This window comes from Hipposideros armiger, unplaced genomic scaffold (genome assembly GCF_001890085.2).
Source record: "Hipposideros armiger isolate ML-2016 unplaced genomic scaffold, ASM189008v1 scaffold_247, whole genome shotgun sequence".
In the NCBI taxonomy this organism is placed as follows: domain Eukaryota; kingdom Metazoa; phylum Chordata; class Mammalia; order Chiroptera; family Hipposideridae; genus Hipposideros; species Hipposideros armiger.
In genome coordinates, this window is record NW_017731597.1 from 46151 (window position 1) to 62916 (window position 16766).

Here is a 16766-nt window from a genome sequence, read left to right on the forward strand (position 1 = left end):
AATATGCTGGATGTTTATAGGTTAAAGTATGAACAAGACATATCTCCTGCCTTTGAGGAGTTCATAGAATACCAGAGTTATGGAAGAATTCTCTATATTATATTTCTGACTTTCACATTTCATAGGGACATAATTGATGCGGATATGAAACACTGTGATATTTTGGAAAGAACATGTGAACTAGGATTTTAAAATCCAGTGTTCCACTCTTTATTATCTATGAGCCTTAGGCAAATTATTTCACCTTCCTAAGCCTCAGTTGCTCCATCTGCAAAAACCTGGGATAATAATACCCACCCCATCTTCCTCGGGATGTTAAGCGTAAGTGAACCTCAAATGCAGCCAGCCTATGGTTGTTGCCATCATGCTTGTTCTCATTGTCATTGTCACGTTGCAAGTCAGGGGACCTGTGACCCTCTTTGCCATGGTGGGTCCAAAAAATTACTATTTGATTTGTGTCCTATATTTTCAAGTGTTCCACTGTTTTTACTTATCTTTAATCTCAATTTAGAGTCTCTAATTGAGAAGTACTATCCTCATTTTGCTTACTTCCCACGAGGTAATTACACCTTCTGCTGTATTTTCTTATAGCTGTGCTATGAATTTTGGCCACTTTGTTTTAAAAATCCATCCACTTCTCAGCAGCTATTTCAGCTAAATCCTTATGATAATTACTGTTTTGGAATTTCACTTTTCATTTGTTGTTGGAATTAGTTTACAGTAATTCAAAATTCATGTATTTCACCTTACTGATGACATGGCCCACTGCTTAATATTTAACTGGGTTTGTAGGAAACAGTGATGAATCTGTGCATGAAACTGAGCTGTAACTTAGTGGTAGCTTCAAAAATTATTATATTGATATGGGAAGCCAGACTAGTATATTGCTTTAATTTATTCTGAGGTTTAATGTAAAATAAATGCCAAACCAGAGCTTAGACTTCCAAAATACAGTACTTTCTTTTTCTGGGTTTCTAGATTAAAAAACAAAAAATTGCTGAACATCATTAAAATAATAACTATTATGTAACTTAATTTAATTCATATTGAAATTGGATAAAGCCTTCCCTAGATCATGTTCTATCACTTTTGGCGGGGGAGGGAGGAGGGATTTAATCTTTTTGATTACATATAACATATCCGATGGACAGAAGATCCATTGAACGGGAGTACTGGACATATTTTCATAGTTTTTACAGCTATTTTTTCCTAAAGGAAGTTCCAAGACTTAGCAGTAGACCAACATGGTTATTAAGTCTTCTGAATCACGTGTTTTGCATTTACCAGAACTGTCTGCCATCACTGTAATGTTTTTGGTTTTGTGTGTTTATAAAAAAGGCTTTATTTTCACCGCCTTTCCATTGTGATTCTTGGCAGCTTACAGCGTCATCCTTGTGATGCTGCAATTTGGCCACAGCAACACATCATTCCAACAGCTATAGCATGATTTTGTTTACGGTCCACCAGCTTTACAGTCCTTGTGCTCCCTTTTCTTTTCTTAAAAAAACTATAAAAATGTGCAGCATTATCTTGAAAGAGGTGAGAAATCTGAAAGTATTTGCCAACAGTGCAATCTAGTAAAATAAAAAAAGAAAGAAAGATGGCAGCTGAGACTGGTAATAGTGTGTGACTTCAGCACCCCAATGAAAGATGACTGTATATTGCCCAGGTTTGGGGTGCTGGGTGTGATTAGAAAGAAGTTCTTTAAAAGCCTGTCATACAGTGCTGTATTCCAGGCTGAATGGAAATCATAGCATTCAAGGAATAGTAATGTTGAAATACATGTGCAATGGCCATGTTGTATGCAAACTGATAAATGGGCAATTACTGATGAAATTCTTGGTGACTGGCACTTTGAACCTCTTCCTTGCTGTATATACTGAGGCTATAGAAGAGAGTTTATTTTTAAAACTGGTTTAAGTTTTAATTATATTGTTTCTTATATACGATAGCGTGCTTTAAAAGAAAAGTATATCATCTACAACTAAGTGTAATTCAAGATCTGAGCTCTAAAATGTTTCCTTACGTGTGTGTTATATTAAAAGGACTTTAAAATTGTCTTGACTTCTTAAAAAATAATTCTACATAATGCAAGTATCTGTCCCATTTTATTTTGTACCAAAACAAATATAATGTGCTTACGTCTAGCTTTGCATTTGTTTCCGAAGGATTACTAGACTCTGTCGGTATAGTTAGATTTAGCAGTATGTTGATATACATTATTTATGAGAAATATTTCATGTCAGAATAAGAGGAATATTTATGTCTATTATAAGCCAAATGTGGATCTTTTACAGTCACTGATTTTGCAAAACAGCAACAATAAAAATAAAACAACAAAAATAACTTTCCTTCATCCCCAGCTCTGGTATACAAACACAAATGGTTCATTGTGTGTTTTTGGTTTTTTGTGTGTTGTTACAGCATTGAAGCTCGGTCCCGAATCCTTCAAGTTTGATGGTGCCGTAGAGGCTGTGGCAGTCCGGCAGGCTGAGAAGTATTACATCCTCCGTCCAGAAGTCATCGAAACTTATTGGTACCTATGGAGATTCACTCACGATCCACGATACAGGCAGTGGGGCTGGGAAGCAGCACTGGTAAATAAACCACTTTTTCATTTTATGTGCGAGATTGTTAAATCATGCCCTCCAATAGTGTCATGTTTCCTCGTCTATGTTCTCTCACGTTCAGTAACTATAGGGCATCTTCCATTTATCTGATGGAAAACATAGTCAATTTAAGTTTCTTAAGAACAGAAGTAAACCTTAGACTCCAGTTTAGTTCTCTGTTAGAACTATTTTCCTACTTGTTTTCACTCATATTATTGAATAACTATAAAGACTCATTTAAAAGGCAATTTTTCACCATGATTATAAAATGTCTATACTTGCCTATTAATGCTTAAACTGCAAAAAAAATTATTATAAAACTGCCCAGATTCACAGCCTGGGTAGATTACCCCCTATTCATTTTAGCTTGTGTTCCAAGTAACTCCTTAGTGGATCACCATAAGAAGAATCAGTGACTTGTTGACATTTTTTTAGATTGAAGGACAAATATGTGTATTTGACATGAGGAATTTTTAAAGGTTAGTAAGTAAAGGAAGCAAGTTGTTTACTCTTAAAATACTCACCTTTCAGAGAACACCATGGCTATTAGTACCTGGGGAGGAAGAAAATCATTAGTCTTTTCATGAAAGTAGAGCTTATTCCTGGGAGTGAGGGAGTGTTTTATTCTCTGAGAGATACTCATGATGATAAATAATACTAATGATGATGAATATTCATATTCAAATTATGTAACTTAAGCTTGCAGTCTAGACAGAATGATGGAATTCTAGGTGAGATAAGTAGTGTTAGGAAGCTCAGATAAGAATATTCAAGATATGTTTTAGGGCAGAATGTAGACCCAATTATGTAACAAGAAGGCTTCACAGTGCTAACCAGAGGGAGAGAAGTTTGAAGTCATCGGATGGCCTTCTATACCAGATGAAGGGATGTCTGCTTTACTCAGTGATTCAGACACTCACACACACAAACACACACTTCTCTCAGTTACCATGTAAGTGTTTCTCACATGGGGAAAGACAGCCCTTTGCCTACCTAAAAAGCCCATCAGATCTTTTCCCTCACCATCTCTGACCCACCACAGCTCCCTAATTTTAAGAATCCATTATAGGATTTTCAAATTGGAAGGAACTACTGAAGACTTTATAGTGGGGAGTAACCAAACGAAAGGATTGATTGTGATTTGCAAACTGGTGGGTTTTGGAGACCACTGCAATAATCTAGGAATAGCGTGGTAAAGATTTGAACTAAGGTGCGGACACGCACATGTCCTTTGTCATTCAGACATCTCTAGATGGTCCTTACAGAGGGTGACTATAAGAGAATATGAACAGAAACAAGGTGGTTACATAGAACAGGAACAGATGCCGCACTTAGTGATGCTGCTTTTTCCAGGCCATCTGGGTCCAACATTGGGAACACAGCTGCTAGTGAGACTCTGTGCAGGAGGATCCTGCCACAGTTGAGAAGAGAACCAGGCTGCGGCCCCCGTGGCTGGGGAGTAGGACGCGCACACACACTTCTGTTGGTAGCAGTGGCTTACTAATGCTTATGTAAATGAAACAATATTTTATAGAGAGGAAATAGATAAGTAATCCTGTGATGAATCTGACTTGAATTTATTTAGAGGGATAGGGGAGATAAACCTGAATCACATGGGGCAGGAGGGTGAGGGGTGGTGGCAGAAACATGTCTTCTTGCTGAGAAACACTGTAGGATAATCGATCCTTTTCCTAAAGTCCCTTTTTCCTGTGCATCTGCTTAAAGTTTGGCCCTACTCCTAGCTGTTAAAAAGAAGTTTGACAAGCTCAAATTTTAACCTGTCCAAATTTGAACTATAGGAGTTAGAATTTTGTCTCTGGATAGACTATATGAACACAGACAAACTCAAAGTATAAAGAACAAGAATGGAAAGAATTGAAAGGTCTGACAATTAAGTTCATGAACATGTTGCAGCGCTTTTGCTAACCTTTTTTGATATGAGAGGGATTATTCATTATGAATTTGTACCAACTGGACACACAGTTAACCAAGTTTACTATTTGGAAGTGCTGAAAAGGCTGCATGGAAAAGTTAGACGACCTGAACTTTTCGCCAACAATTCATGGCTCTTGCATCACGACAATGCACCAGCTCACATGACACTGTCTGTGACAGAGTTTTTAGCCAGTAAACAAATAACTGTATTGGAGCACCCTCCCTACTCACCAGACCTGGCTCCCAATGACTTCTTTCTTTACCCAAAGATAAAGGAAATATTGAAAGGAAGACATTTTGATGACATTCAGGACCTCAAGGGTAATATGATGACAGCTTTGATGGCCATTCCAGAAAAAGAATTCCAAAATTGCTTTGAAGGGTGGACTAGGTGCTGGCATCAGTGCATAGCTTCCCAACGGGAGTACTTCGAAGGTGACCATAGTGATATTCAGCAATGAGGTTGTAGCACTTTCTAGGATGAGTTCGCGAACTTAATTGTCTGACCTCATATGCTTTAAATTCAGGTTTAAAAATATGTGTGAAGAGGAGGGGGGGTGAGGTGGAGACGAAAGAGGGGGATCCACATCTTAAATAAAACTTACTTTCTTGCCCACTGTCCTCCCCTGTTGGGTATTCAGGCTGAGACAGAATAGTGGCATCTCATGGCTTCTGGAACTTCAGCCCTTCCAAACTTGAATATATTATGCATGAAAACTTGCCTTCCAGAAGTGACTCTAAATGGCTTAAAGGTCAGTCACACCTCCCTGCGCCTTCTCAGTGGTCCCAAACTGCTCTGATGTCCTGTGACAGTAGAGACACAGGTCATTGTGAAGAACATGATGTTTAAAAACTCCTGTATCCAAATTATGTTTAAAATATTTAGATAGAGAAAAGTACTAAGCCCTTTGAGAAAAAGACTTTAAAACCCAGCTATAATCAAAATGCAACTATACAAAAAACAGTTTGACTAAATAAACACTTTCAGTTAGCTTTTCACTAGGAAGGAGGAAGACCAGAGGAGTCAGAAAACAGCGAGACGAGGAACAGGAGTCCCCACACCTTCCTGGCAGTACGTGCAGGGCTCCACAGAAACAGAGAAGCGCCATGTGTGCATTCAGTTCCTCATGCATGGCTTAACCTTGGAGTGGGACATACCTGCACAAGCAGGATATTAGGTTGCTCTGAATGAAAAACAAGATTTTGAATAGATTCCATTGGATTCGGTGTATTTTATTTAGACATGTGCAAAGATGCAAAGAGACATAAATTAAGAATTTTAGCTCCCAGTCAGGCAATAGAGCACAGCAGTTAATAATAATGTGGAGTTACTCTTTGCCTCAGTTTTCCCATCTGAAAAGTGGAGCTATTAAGACAGCCTCCTAAGGTTGTTGGAAATTTAAATGTTAATGCTTGTAAAGCTCTTAGAAAAATCTTCAGCACATAGTCAATACTTAATAACTGTTAGCTCTTAATATTATAATTATTGTGATAGATGTGTGGGGTGGGCACTTCCTGCCGGTTGGTACCATCTATAATGCCTAACTCGTGATGATATAATACAGTGTCTGTCATTTAGTAGGTGTGCAGTAAATATCATCTCATCACTGTTACTATGGAGAGCTCCTAAGTACTGGGTCTTCGGAAAAGTCATGTGGTATTTTGTCTATGTTTTTCAAAGGTCATTTATTTATATAAAGAACAAAGATCAATCGATATATTGCCCATTTTGTTGGATAACCTTTTGCCATCTTTCAGTGAGCTTCATAATTCCTCGTTCATAGAAGGACCTGTCTTTATCGACGAGAAACAGAACAAGGTGCTGATTTACAGCCTCATCTGAATTGAACGTTATACCATGCAAGGTGTTTTGAAGAGAGTGAAACAAGTGCAAGTCTGACGGCGCAATGTCAGGCGGGTATGGTGGGTGTGGCAACACATTCCATCCAAGATCCAATAATTTTTGATGGGGGATCAAACTTGTGTGTGGTCTTGCATTGTCGCGATGGAACACAACTGCTTTACAATTAACAGGCTCTGGACATTTCTGGATGATGGATTCGTTCAAACTGTCCAATTGCCGACAGTATGCATTCGAATTGATTGCTTGGTTCCTTGGTAGGAGCTCGAAAAACACAACACCTTTAAAATCCCACCACACTGAGATCATAACCTTCCTCTGATGAATGTCTGCTTTCGATGTCGTTTGAGGCGAATCATCGCGTTAGGACCAAGACCGTTTGTGCACCACATTGTTGTAAACAATCCACTTCTCATCACCAGTTATCAGTCGCTTCAAAAAAGGATCGTTTTCCTCACGTTTAATGAGCATATCGCAGATGTTTATTTGCGCTGTAAAATGAACTTCCTTGAATTTATGTGGGACCCAAATATCGAGCTTGCTTGCGTATCCCACCTTCTTCAGGTGGTCGTGAACGCTTGAATGATGGATGTTCAATGTTGCTGCAACCTCTTGTGTCGTGTAACGTGGGTTTGACTCGATCAGTGCCTTTATTTTGGTCATCATCAACCTCCGTGGGCCTCTCTGATCGAGGAGCGTGGTTGAGATCAAAATCACCAGCACGGAATTTTGTGAACCATCGTTGGCACTGACGTTCTTGTAGAGAATTGTCACCGTAAACTTTATGCAACTTTTCACAAGCTTGATTCGCGTTCATCCCTTTGTGGAAGTAAAACAGTGAAATATGGCAAAAATGCACAGTTTGGCTTTCCATCTTCCAAGTTGTAAAATCTCCAAAACTCAACCAAATCGCTCAATTTTTTTTTTAGAATGAAGGTAGAACTGTTAGCTGTCAAATGACATGGCAATAACATAGATGCGAATGACTCTAGTACCATCTGTTGCAAACGTGTCATGACTTTTCCGAAGACCCAATAATACTTTTTTTTTTTTAGCATGTTTTGGATTATTGTTTCTCTTTGGAAGCAATAAAATTGCATTTCAAAATTTTAATTCAAACTGACCTCCTTCTTAATTTGTCAGAATTAGTAAGGCTTTATTGTGCTATACTGGTCTCTAATTCAGTGTGAATAGCCTAAATTTGACTCCTATATTAGGAAAAATATAAGGTATCTTAAGAAAATTAAAGAGTTTTGAAAGAGGAGGAAATTCCACAGGAAACAGAGTACCTCAGTTAATTTTTCCAGACTGAGAATATTTCCATTTGATAATAAATCTTATTTAACTTTCATTCTCATATAGAGCTCTGTGAACTTCTGACTGTGGTGCCTTAACTTAACCTTTAGAACTTGAAATCCTGTGGAATTGATTGTTTTGTCTGATTCCTCTCCCAGGCTATTGAAAAGTACTGCCGCGTCAGTGGTGGATTTTCTGGGGTGAAGGACGTGTACTCCTCTACACCTGCACACGATGATGTGCAACAGAGCTTCTTTCTTGCTGAAACATTAAAGTACGTAGGTGCCTTTTTAACATTTTGTATTGTGGGCTGCTTTTGCTGTGTGATCCATACATGATGAATTATGACTGAAATATGTTACACTAAATTTTAGTACAAATGTCTTTTTATGTAATTGGGTCTTAAATTTTTAGCTGCATCTCAAGAAGAATGACTTAGACTATGAGGTAGATATTTTGTCAGCTAAGAGTTGATTACCTTTATTTTGTCCTTAGCTCTTTAGTGTGCATTAGAATCACCTGAGAGGCCTTTTAAACAACAGGTAAGTGGGCGATACCTGCAGAGTGTCTCATTCAGTAGGCCTAGGGTGCAACCTGAGAATTTGCATTTCTGACAAACTCCTAGGTGGTGCTGATGATGCTCATCCTGGAAGCACCCCTGAACTCCCTGCTCTAGTTAATGACATCTGTTAGGAATAATCATGGAGCTTTGATGGCACCAGAGGGTATATGACCATAGCTATCCATCCTTCCAGTGAAGGTTCCCATAAAGATACACATAAAGGGAACAATGGAGAAGAAAAAAAACACCTTTATTATCCTCAGAACTCTAGGCAGAGCTCTCTATAAACTAACTAGAAGGCAGAGAGACCTTAAATATATCCACTTCCCTAAAGCCTACAAAGGAAATAGCTCTTGATACCGTCCTTTAAATTTCATATTTCTGTCTGTACCTGAATGCCTCATAAACTATCATTTCATTTGTTGAAAAATATGTTTATTTTCAGGCATTGTTCAGGTTACTTGGGGATATATCAGTAGACACAAAGGACAAAATTTCCTACTCACCTGAAGTTTTCATGCTAGTATACTTCGAGCTTACATTTGGTATACTATAGTTGAAATTTACGTGTCTCCAATTAAGTTTCTTATTCTAAATGGCCACCTTATGCCAATTTTACTTTTATAATCCCTTGTACTCTTTTTTTCTCCATCTTTTCGGCTTGTGCATTATTATTTCTTTTTTTTTTTTTTTTTAAGCTGAGCCATTCTGCCACCTGTTGGCAGCTCATCTTGGGCTGGGAATCAAACTGCTATTGCTCAGAGCTCGCACTCTTGAGTGGGCCCTTAACCAACTGAGCCACTCAGCCGGCCCTGCATTATTATTTCTTTTTTCACCTAATATATCACTAAGTCTTCATAATTCTTGTTACATTGTTTCTTTATTTTGCTCCTCTTCATATCTACAGTTGACCCTACCCCACACCCTGACTACTGCTGAAATGGTTTAGACTTAGAGCATCTGAATGGCGGTCAGTTCCCTACCTCTAGTCATTCCTTGTTTTGATTTATCCTGGGTGATTGGGCTTGAGACTGTGTGGGATAGTTGAAAGAGCACTGGCCTGGGAAAGAAAACCACAGGAGCTTTAGTTATACACGTGTTAGCACCTAGTTGAGTGAGCATGTCAAAATAAAATGTCCTTGCTTTCAGTTATCACACCTGTAAACTGTGGAATTTGACCCAAATTATGTATCTTCTTTTTTTTTTTTAAGACCAGAAATACTGTAAGAATAGTATAGGGGTGTTTGTGTATCCTTCACCAATTGTTAATTTTTACCACGTTCCTCCTCCCCTGTGTATATGTTTGTACACACACACACACACACACACACACGCACGCAGTTTTACTGTTTTATTTAATTAAAAAGATTTTTGCTCTATAATTTGAGAGTCACCAGATTTCTGATACTTACACAAGAGTTTTCAAGAAAAGGGCATAACCCTACGTAAACACAATACAGTTACCACACTTGGGAAACTTAGCATTCATATAATTGTTTAACATGTAGTCCATTTTCGCATTTCTCTATTATTCTAATAATCTACTTTATAACTATGTTTTTAATCACCAAAGGATTATATGTTGCATTTGGTTGTCATGTCTCTTTAGTCTCATTTAACTAGGCCAAAGTTTCCCTACTTTTCTTTTGTTTTTGCTTTTTTATGACATTGACACAGGTATTTAAGCCAGTTGCTTTGAAGAATGTCTCTCAGTTCTATATTTGTGATTGTCTCCTAATGATTTAATTTAGTTTAAAATTTTTGGCACTAATATTATACAGATGATATATTCTCATTGCATTTTTTGAAGAGGCACATGATAACAGTTTAGCCCATTATTGGTGATTTTAAGTGTGTTAATCAGGTTAGATTTGATTATAAGGTCATGTAAAGAATCTTTTTTTATAATTAATAAGTGATCTGTAGAGTGATAACTTTGAGACTGTGAATATCCTTTTTCCAACAGTCTTTCTATCAGTGTTATTAGCATCTTGCCTGATTCAGATATTATTATAGTAGTAGCATGCTAATTGAAGCCTGTTTTAGTCTTAAAAAGAAAATACTTTGATTTTCATACACCATTTTCTTTATTTCACTTTCCTTCTGCTCAAAATCTACAGTAGTTCATTCCTCTCTGCCTTCATTTCTCATTTATTTTACTTAAATATTCTAATCTAAAACCAAGCTAACCTATATTCATATATATAAACATATATACATGTGTATATATAGATATACGGGGGTGCCAAAAAAATGTATACAAGTGGACACTTGGGTCAGTGTTGCTCAAGCAGTAGTTCACTGTAATCAGAAGTGTCTGGATGCTGATGGTAACCACCTTAAGCACCTCTTGTAATTGCAGAAGTCAAACATGACTTGTATTCATTTTTTGTTATTGGTATATATTATTACAACTTTAATAGTTTTCCTTTCTTAAAATGTTTATACATGTTTTTGGGGCACCCTCTGTATATATGTGCATATGAAATTTGTTGTTTTACATTTCACTGTCTATTTCAATTTTACTGGCCCTTCTCTTTTTTCTAAATTCAGTTCAGAGCTCATCTCTTGTAGATTGGCTTTCATGACTAAACCGTAAATGCCTCCAAGCACAGGCCTTCAACACTTTAGCACAAGGGATAGAGCTGCTTCCAGTAATATGTGGACCATCACCAGTTGACCGTGGTGCTTTCCCTGCCAAATTCAGGAAGAATCCATCCTGAATACAATTAGTTACATTTATATGTACATAATTGCTGTAATACTCACTTTCAGAAAAACTCATATACATTTGGATCAGTAAAAGTGGAAAACGCCAAATCATTGGGACCTAGGCTAAGGAAATTATCACACTTGAGTGCTATATTCGGCCCTGAGCTTCCTGGCAGCTAACGCAAAAAGGAAGCATCCTATTCAGTGTCATTTTTACCTTACTGAGTTAGGAGAACATATTACTTTAACAGATGAAACAAGAATTTTTCCTACTGCTAAATTATAAGATAGCTTAATTTGATAGTTCATTTTTTAAAAAAGTACTGAACTATTAGGTGAACCATATGAAGTTGCCTTTTTTTTTTAGGTCAAAAATACTTGAGTACTGGCAATTTCATCTGGTTCAACCCAATACATAATGATAAATACCTTCAAACATTGATGTTATAGAAGATGCAAAAACACTGTTAATGTGACTTCCTCTGTATAAAAACTGATGTCATAATACTGAAATGCAGTTGAATCAAGACATTTCTGTGAAGACTAATGCAGGTTTATATTTTTCTTATTATTAAGATAGAGCTTAAAACTCCATAGAGGAATGAAGAGTAGTACGACTCCATAGATTTTTCTCAATTGACAATTAATTTAAATAGGCTTTTGTCAGAAGCTGAGTCACAATTTAAGATTGTACATTCTACCACGTAGTTGACATTTATTGTGAATTCATTAAAGTGTAACCTAAGCATGTGCTTTAGGTACTCAAAAAGATGAAAATGACACTGAACAGGATGCTTCCCTTTTGCTTTAGTTTTTTTGTTGTTTTAAGATTTTATTGGGGAGTTGGGGAAGGGGAACAGTGTGGGGAATTGGGGAAGAGGAACAGCCAAGTTCGTTGTCCTTCAGTCTTAGTTGTGGAGGGCGCAGCAAGCTCAGCTCCAAGTCCAGTCTCCATTTGGCCGCCCATCGGCAGCTCGCAGCCACTCAGCCCAAGGTGCTGTGTTCAGTCTTAGTTGAGGGTGGGTGTAGTCCACCATCCCATGCGGGAATCGAACCCGCAACCTTGTTGTTAGGAGCATGTGCTCTCACCAGCTGGGCCATCCTGCCATCTGCTGGCAGCTTAGCAACAGCTCAGCTTAGGCGCAGCTCACTGGCCCATGTGGGAATTGAACCGCTGACCCTGTTGCTCAGAGCTCGCGCTCTTAACCAACTGTGGCACTCGGCCAGCCCTAGCTTACTTTTTAAATTATAAAAATATATGGGTATGGCAAAATGAATTAAATAGTATGGAAAGCAAAAAATCAATAATAAGTTTCTCTGCACCCCACATCTGGTCTCACTTCCCAGAGATAACTGTTATTAAACAGTTATTGATGTCTCTCCCCTTTTAGAAATTTCCTGGGTATATGCAAACATATAAAAATAGATATTTATAATGTTTATATCCTTGTAATAGTCTTTTATTTGTTAGAAGTTAGAAGGGCAATGGTACTCAGACTGGAGCGTGCATCGTTATCAGCTGGAAAACTAGAGGCACAGATTGCTGGGCTCGGCCAGCAGAGTTTCTAATCAGTAGGTCTGAAGTGGGGCCTGAGAGTTTTCACTAGGTCCCAGGTGATGCTGCTGGTCTGGAGGCTCACACTTTGACAACCACTGATACCTGTGGCTCAGTAAACCACGTATGGAGCAGTTAGAGACGAAGGGATTCATTGGTACAGCAGGGGGCAGGTGGGCATGTCGTCGTTTCACTTTTGGTTTATGGAGTCCTGTCTCCTCAGATGGACCCTGAAGGACTAGATCATGGCCTCCACGTGTTGTAATCCCCCTTAGGACCTATCACAGTGTCACAGTGCGATCCAAATGTTAGACACGATGGAACACACATACAGAGCGAGTGTCACTTGTACTGTTTCATAGAAGCATTTTTTTTCGGTTTCAAAACTGTACTTTGAAATATCCTTGCCAATTTTTTTTTGATACAGCAGAGGGAGCTACAACCCAAATTGTTCTTGTGTAGCAGTAGCAAATAATAAGCATATTTTTCCTCCATCCTTTTCCATTAAGCTTTATTTTTTAACTTTAAAAGTCAACGTTATTGAAGTAGTTTAAGTGTATAGTTTATTGTATTTTGACAAATATATAATCCTTGGTAACTCCCACCCTAGTTAATATGGAACATTTCCATCTTCGTCCTGCAGTGAGTTCCACCCAAACACAGAGCTGCTTTCTGACACTATAGGTTGCCTGTTATAGAATTTCATGTAATTGGAATCATGCAATTTGTACTCATTTTTTGTCTGCCATTTTTTTCATGCAATTTGTACTCATTTTTTGTCTGCCATTTTTTTCAGCATAGTATTTTGTAGATTAATTGGTGTTGTTGCCTGTGTCAGTAGTTCATTCTTTTCCATCAGTAAGCAGTATTCTGTTGTATGGAGATACCACATTTTGTTTATCCATTCATTTTTCATTGGTTCAATAGTCATAGGCTTTTGAAAGGAATCAGGAAAAAATGGGATTTTGTTTGTTTACCATTTGACTACATGTAAGTAAGTATCTTGCTCTTAATTATGTCTCTGTATGAATTTTTAAATTCTTCCCTTAAAGGTAACCAATATTATTTAATTTTCTATTATCAATTTAATAATTATTATATAATTCTTTGGAATAATTATTGTGGAATCTAAAGAACAAAATAAATGAACAAACAAGCAGACTCATAGATACAGAGAACAAACTGACGGTTGCCAGATGGGACGGGGTTGGAGGGCTGGGCGGAAAAGGTGAAGAAGGGATTAAGAAGTACAAATTGGCAGTTACAGAATAGTCACAGGGATGTAAAGTACAGCAGAGGGAATATAGTCAGTAATATTATAATAACTATATATGGTGCCAGGTGGGTACTAGAGTAGTCAGGGGGATCACTTCATAAGTTATATAAAAGCACTATGCTGTACACCTAAAACTAATACAATATTGAATGTCAACTGTAATTGAAAAATAGAAATACAAATTTTTTTAAAGAAAGTAAATCAGTGAAAAAAACAAAAAACATATGATCGCCTCAGTAGACACAGAAAAATCATTTGACAAAATCCAACATCCATTCTGATAAAACTCTAAGCAAACTAGGAATAGAAACTACCTCAACTTGATAAAGGGCATATATCAAAAACATACCACTAGCATTATACTGAAAAACTGAATGCGTTCCTCCTAAGATCAGGAACCAAGACAAGTATGGCTGTCTTCACTTCTATTTAGCATTGTATTGGAGGTTGTAGCCAGTGCAGTCAAACAAGTAAAAGATATAAAAGATTTCCAGACTGGAAAGGAAGAAGTAAAACTATCTTTTTTCATAGACGATATGATGGTCAATGTAGAAAATACTAAGGAATTTGCCAAAACGTCATTACAACTACTAATTGAGTTTAGCAGGATTGCAGATACAAGATTAATATTTTAAAATCAATTGTATATACTAGCAATGAACAGTCAGAAATGGAAACTAAACAAACAAACACCACTTACAGTAGCATAAAGATATGAAATGTTTAGGGATAAATCTTGACAAAACACATAAAAGACCTGTATACTGAAAACTAAAAATCACTGCTGAGAGCAGTTGAAGACCTAAGTATAATGGAGAGATTCCCTTTGTTAATGGTTCTGAAAACTCAATATTGTCACTTCTGCCCAAATTGATCTACAGATTCAATGCAATCCCAATCAAAATCACAGGAGGCTTTCTTTTTGTAGAAATTAATAAGCTGTTTCTAAATTTCATATGGAAATGCAAAGAACCTAGAGTAATCAAAACAAATTTTAAAAAGAACAAAGTTTAAAGCCTACCACTGCCTAATTTTAAGACTTAATAAAGCTGTAATGATCAAAACATGGTGATATTGGTGTAATGATAGATCTAGATCTATCAGTAAAATAGAATAGGGAATCTGGGGTCGGGGGGTGGAGGGGGGGACCCCAATACATATATGGACAACTGACTTTTGACAAAGGCACAAAGATAATACTATGAGAAAAGATGGGCTTTTCAATAAAGGGTGCTGGCTGGAATCATTGAATTTCTATATGCATATACAAAAATAAACTCAAAATGGACCATAGACCTAACTTTAAAACCCAAAAATACAACTTTTAGTAGAAAACATAGAAAAGATTTTGTGACCTTGTGCTGGGCAAAGACTTTTTAAATATTGCATCAAAAGCATAATCCATAAAAGAAAGAATTAATCAATTCATCTCAAAATTAAAAACATCTGCTCTTTGAGAATGAAAGATAATCAAATGAAACAATGAAAAGACAATTCGCAGACTGGGATAAAATCTTTGCAAAGTATATATCTGATAAAGGGCTTGTATCTAGAATTAAATTCTCAAAACTTGACAATAACATGCAACCCAATTTAAAACCAGGCAAAAGAGTTTAGCAGACACTTCACCAAAGAAGATACAAGGATGACAAGTGAGCTCATGAAAACATGCTCAACATTGTTAGTACAAATTAAAACTAAAAAGAGATATCACTACACCCTGTTAGAATTCAACATAGACCCAAACCTGAAAAGATGTCCGCCTTTACTTGCTGACTGGACTTTTTGTGTGGAGCTGTAAGGTAGGGAGCATCTTAAAATTCCGAGGAAAAAGTCGTGAATATAACCGAGATTCTGATTACTGTGGAAAAAATTTAAAAACAAAACCTGCCAACCCAGAAAATCCTTTCCACAAATGTAGCGGAGAAAGAAAACATTTTTTCGTTGAATAAGCATTAAGCCCAACTGCAATTTAATTTACATCACAGGCAGATTGCAAAGACAGAAAGAAATCTCACCTTGCTGTACAACCAACCAGGTTGGACACAATCCATTACATACGTGAGGCTACATGGTGACTTCTGTCTCATGTAAGAGTACTTTGTCCACAGCACCGCTTGCTAGACACAGTTCATTTGAAACTCATGTGGTAATTAGGGGGCCATTTGTGTTAATTAATTGCCTTTATCCAAAGGAAAAATAATACTTCTGTCTGAATTACAGCTTTGAGAAAGGCATAAGCAAACCTCCCACAGTGACAGGGAGATAGGGGTGCTATCTTCCTCCATGTTTACATTTCAAAGACAAGCTCCTTGGCCCTGAAGAAAAATATTCTGGGATTGGAAAACTGGCAGGTTTATTTAGCTTTTAAATAGATTCACATACATATCAAAGGTACAATTACAAGTTTTTTCAAGGCAGTGATCTAAGAAAATGGAAAGAAGGGCTAAGGTCTTTTAGCACCAAGAAAATTTTCATATTTTATCATTAACCTTTACAGGGAGCTCTGACAATGTTTTACTGCGACTTAACCCACCTTTGTTACCAGTTGCCTCTGGTCTGTTTGTTATATGAGATAACCCCACAGTGTGCAGGTTAGGTGTCCTGCCTCCTGTGCACAAGGTCATCCTGACTCATTTGACCCCTGAAGGCAGAGGGCAGTGAATTCCCTTTAGCTCCCTGATATTTCAGAACAAAGCCTAAACCACGACAGGAACGGAAATGTCTGCCTTTAGCCTTTAAAAAGTGCACGTCTTTTGCATTTGAATCCATAGTATACCCATGTTTATTTCATTATTTTTTCTTCCCACTCATTCCCCCCAGAAAACACCTTTAAGATTTTTTTGGAAAATGTGGGGAAGGGCAGAGGGACAGATCTTTGGGAGAGATTAATAATTGTATGCGTTAGTGCACCATCTTTTAGGATATAATTTCCACTAATTATCTTCAATTTAATTTAG

The 16766-nt window shown here is 37.3% G+C and overlaps 1 protein-coding gene across 1 annotated transcript in view; it reads left to right on the plus strand.

The window, feature by feature from the left end:
* The window catches only part of LOC109389865 (mannosyl-oligosaccharide 1,2-alpha-mannosidase IB-like), a 59943-nt gene that overhangs the window by 38086 nt on the left and 5091 nt on the right, over positions 1-16766 (plus strand). Inside the window, exons 7-8 of the mRNA XM_019655800.1 lie at positions 2425-2597; positions 7860-7975. Of these exons, the coding sequence (XP_019511345.1) occupies positions 2425-2597; positions 7860-7975 (289 nt within the window). The remainder of the gene's footprint in view (positions 1-2424; positions 2598-7859; positions 7976-16766) is intronic.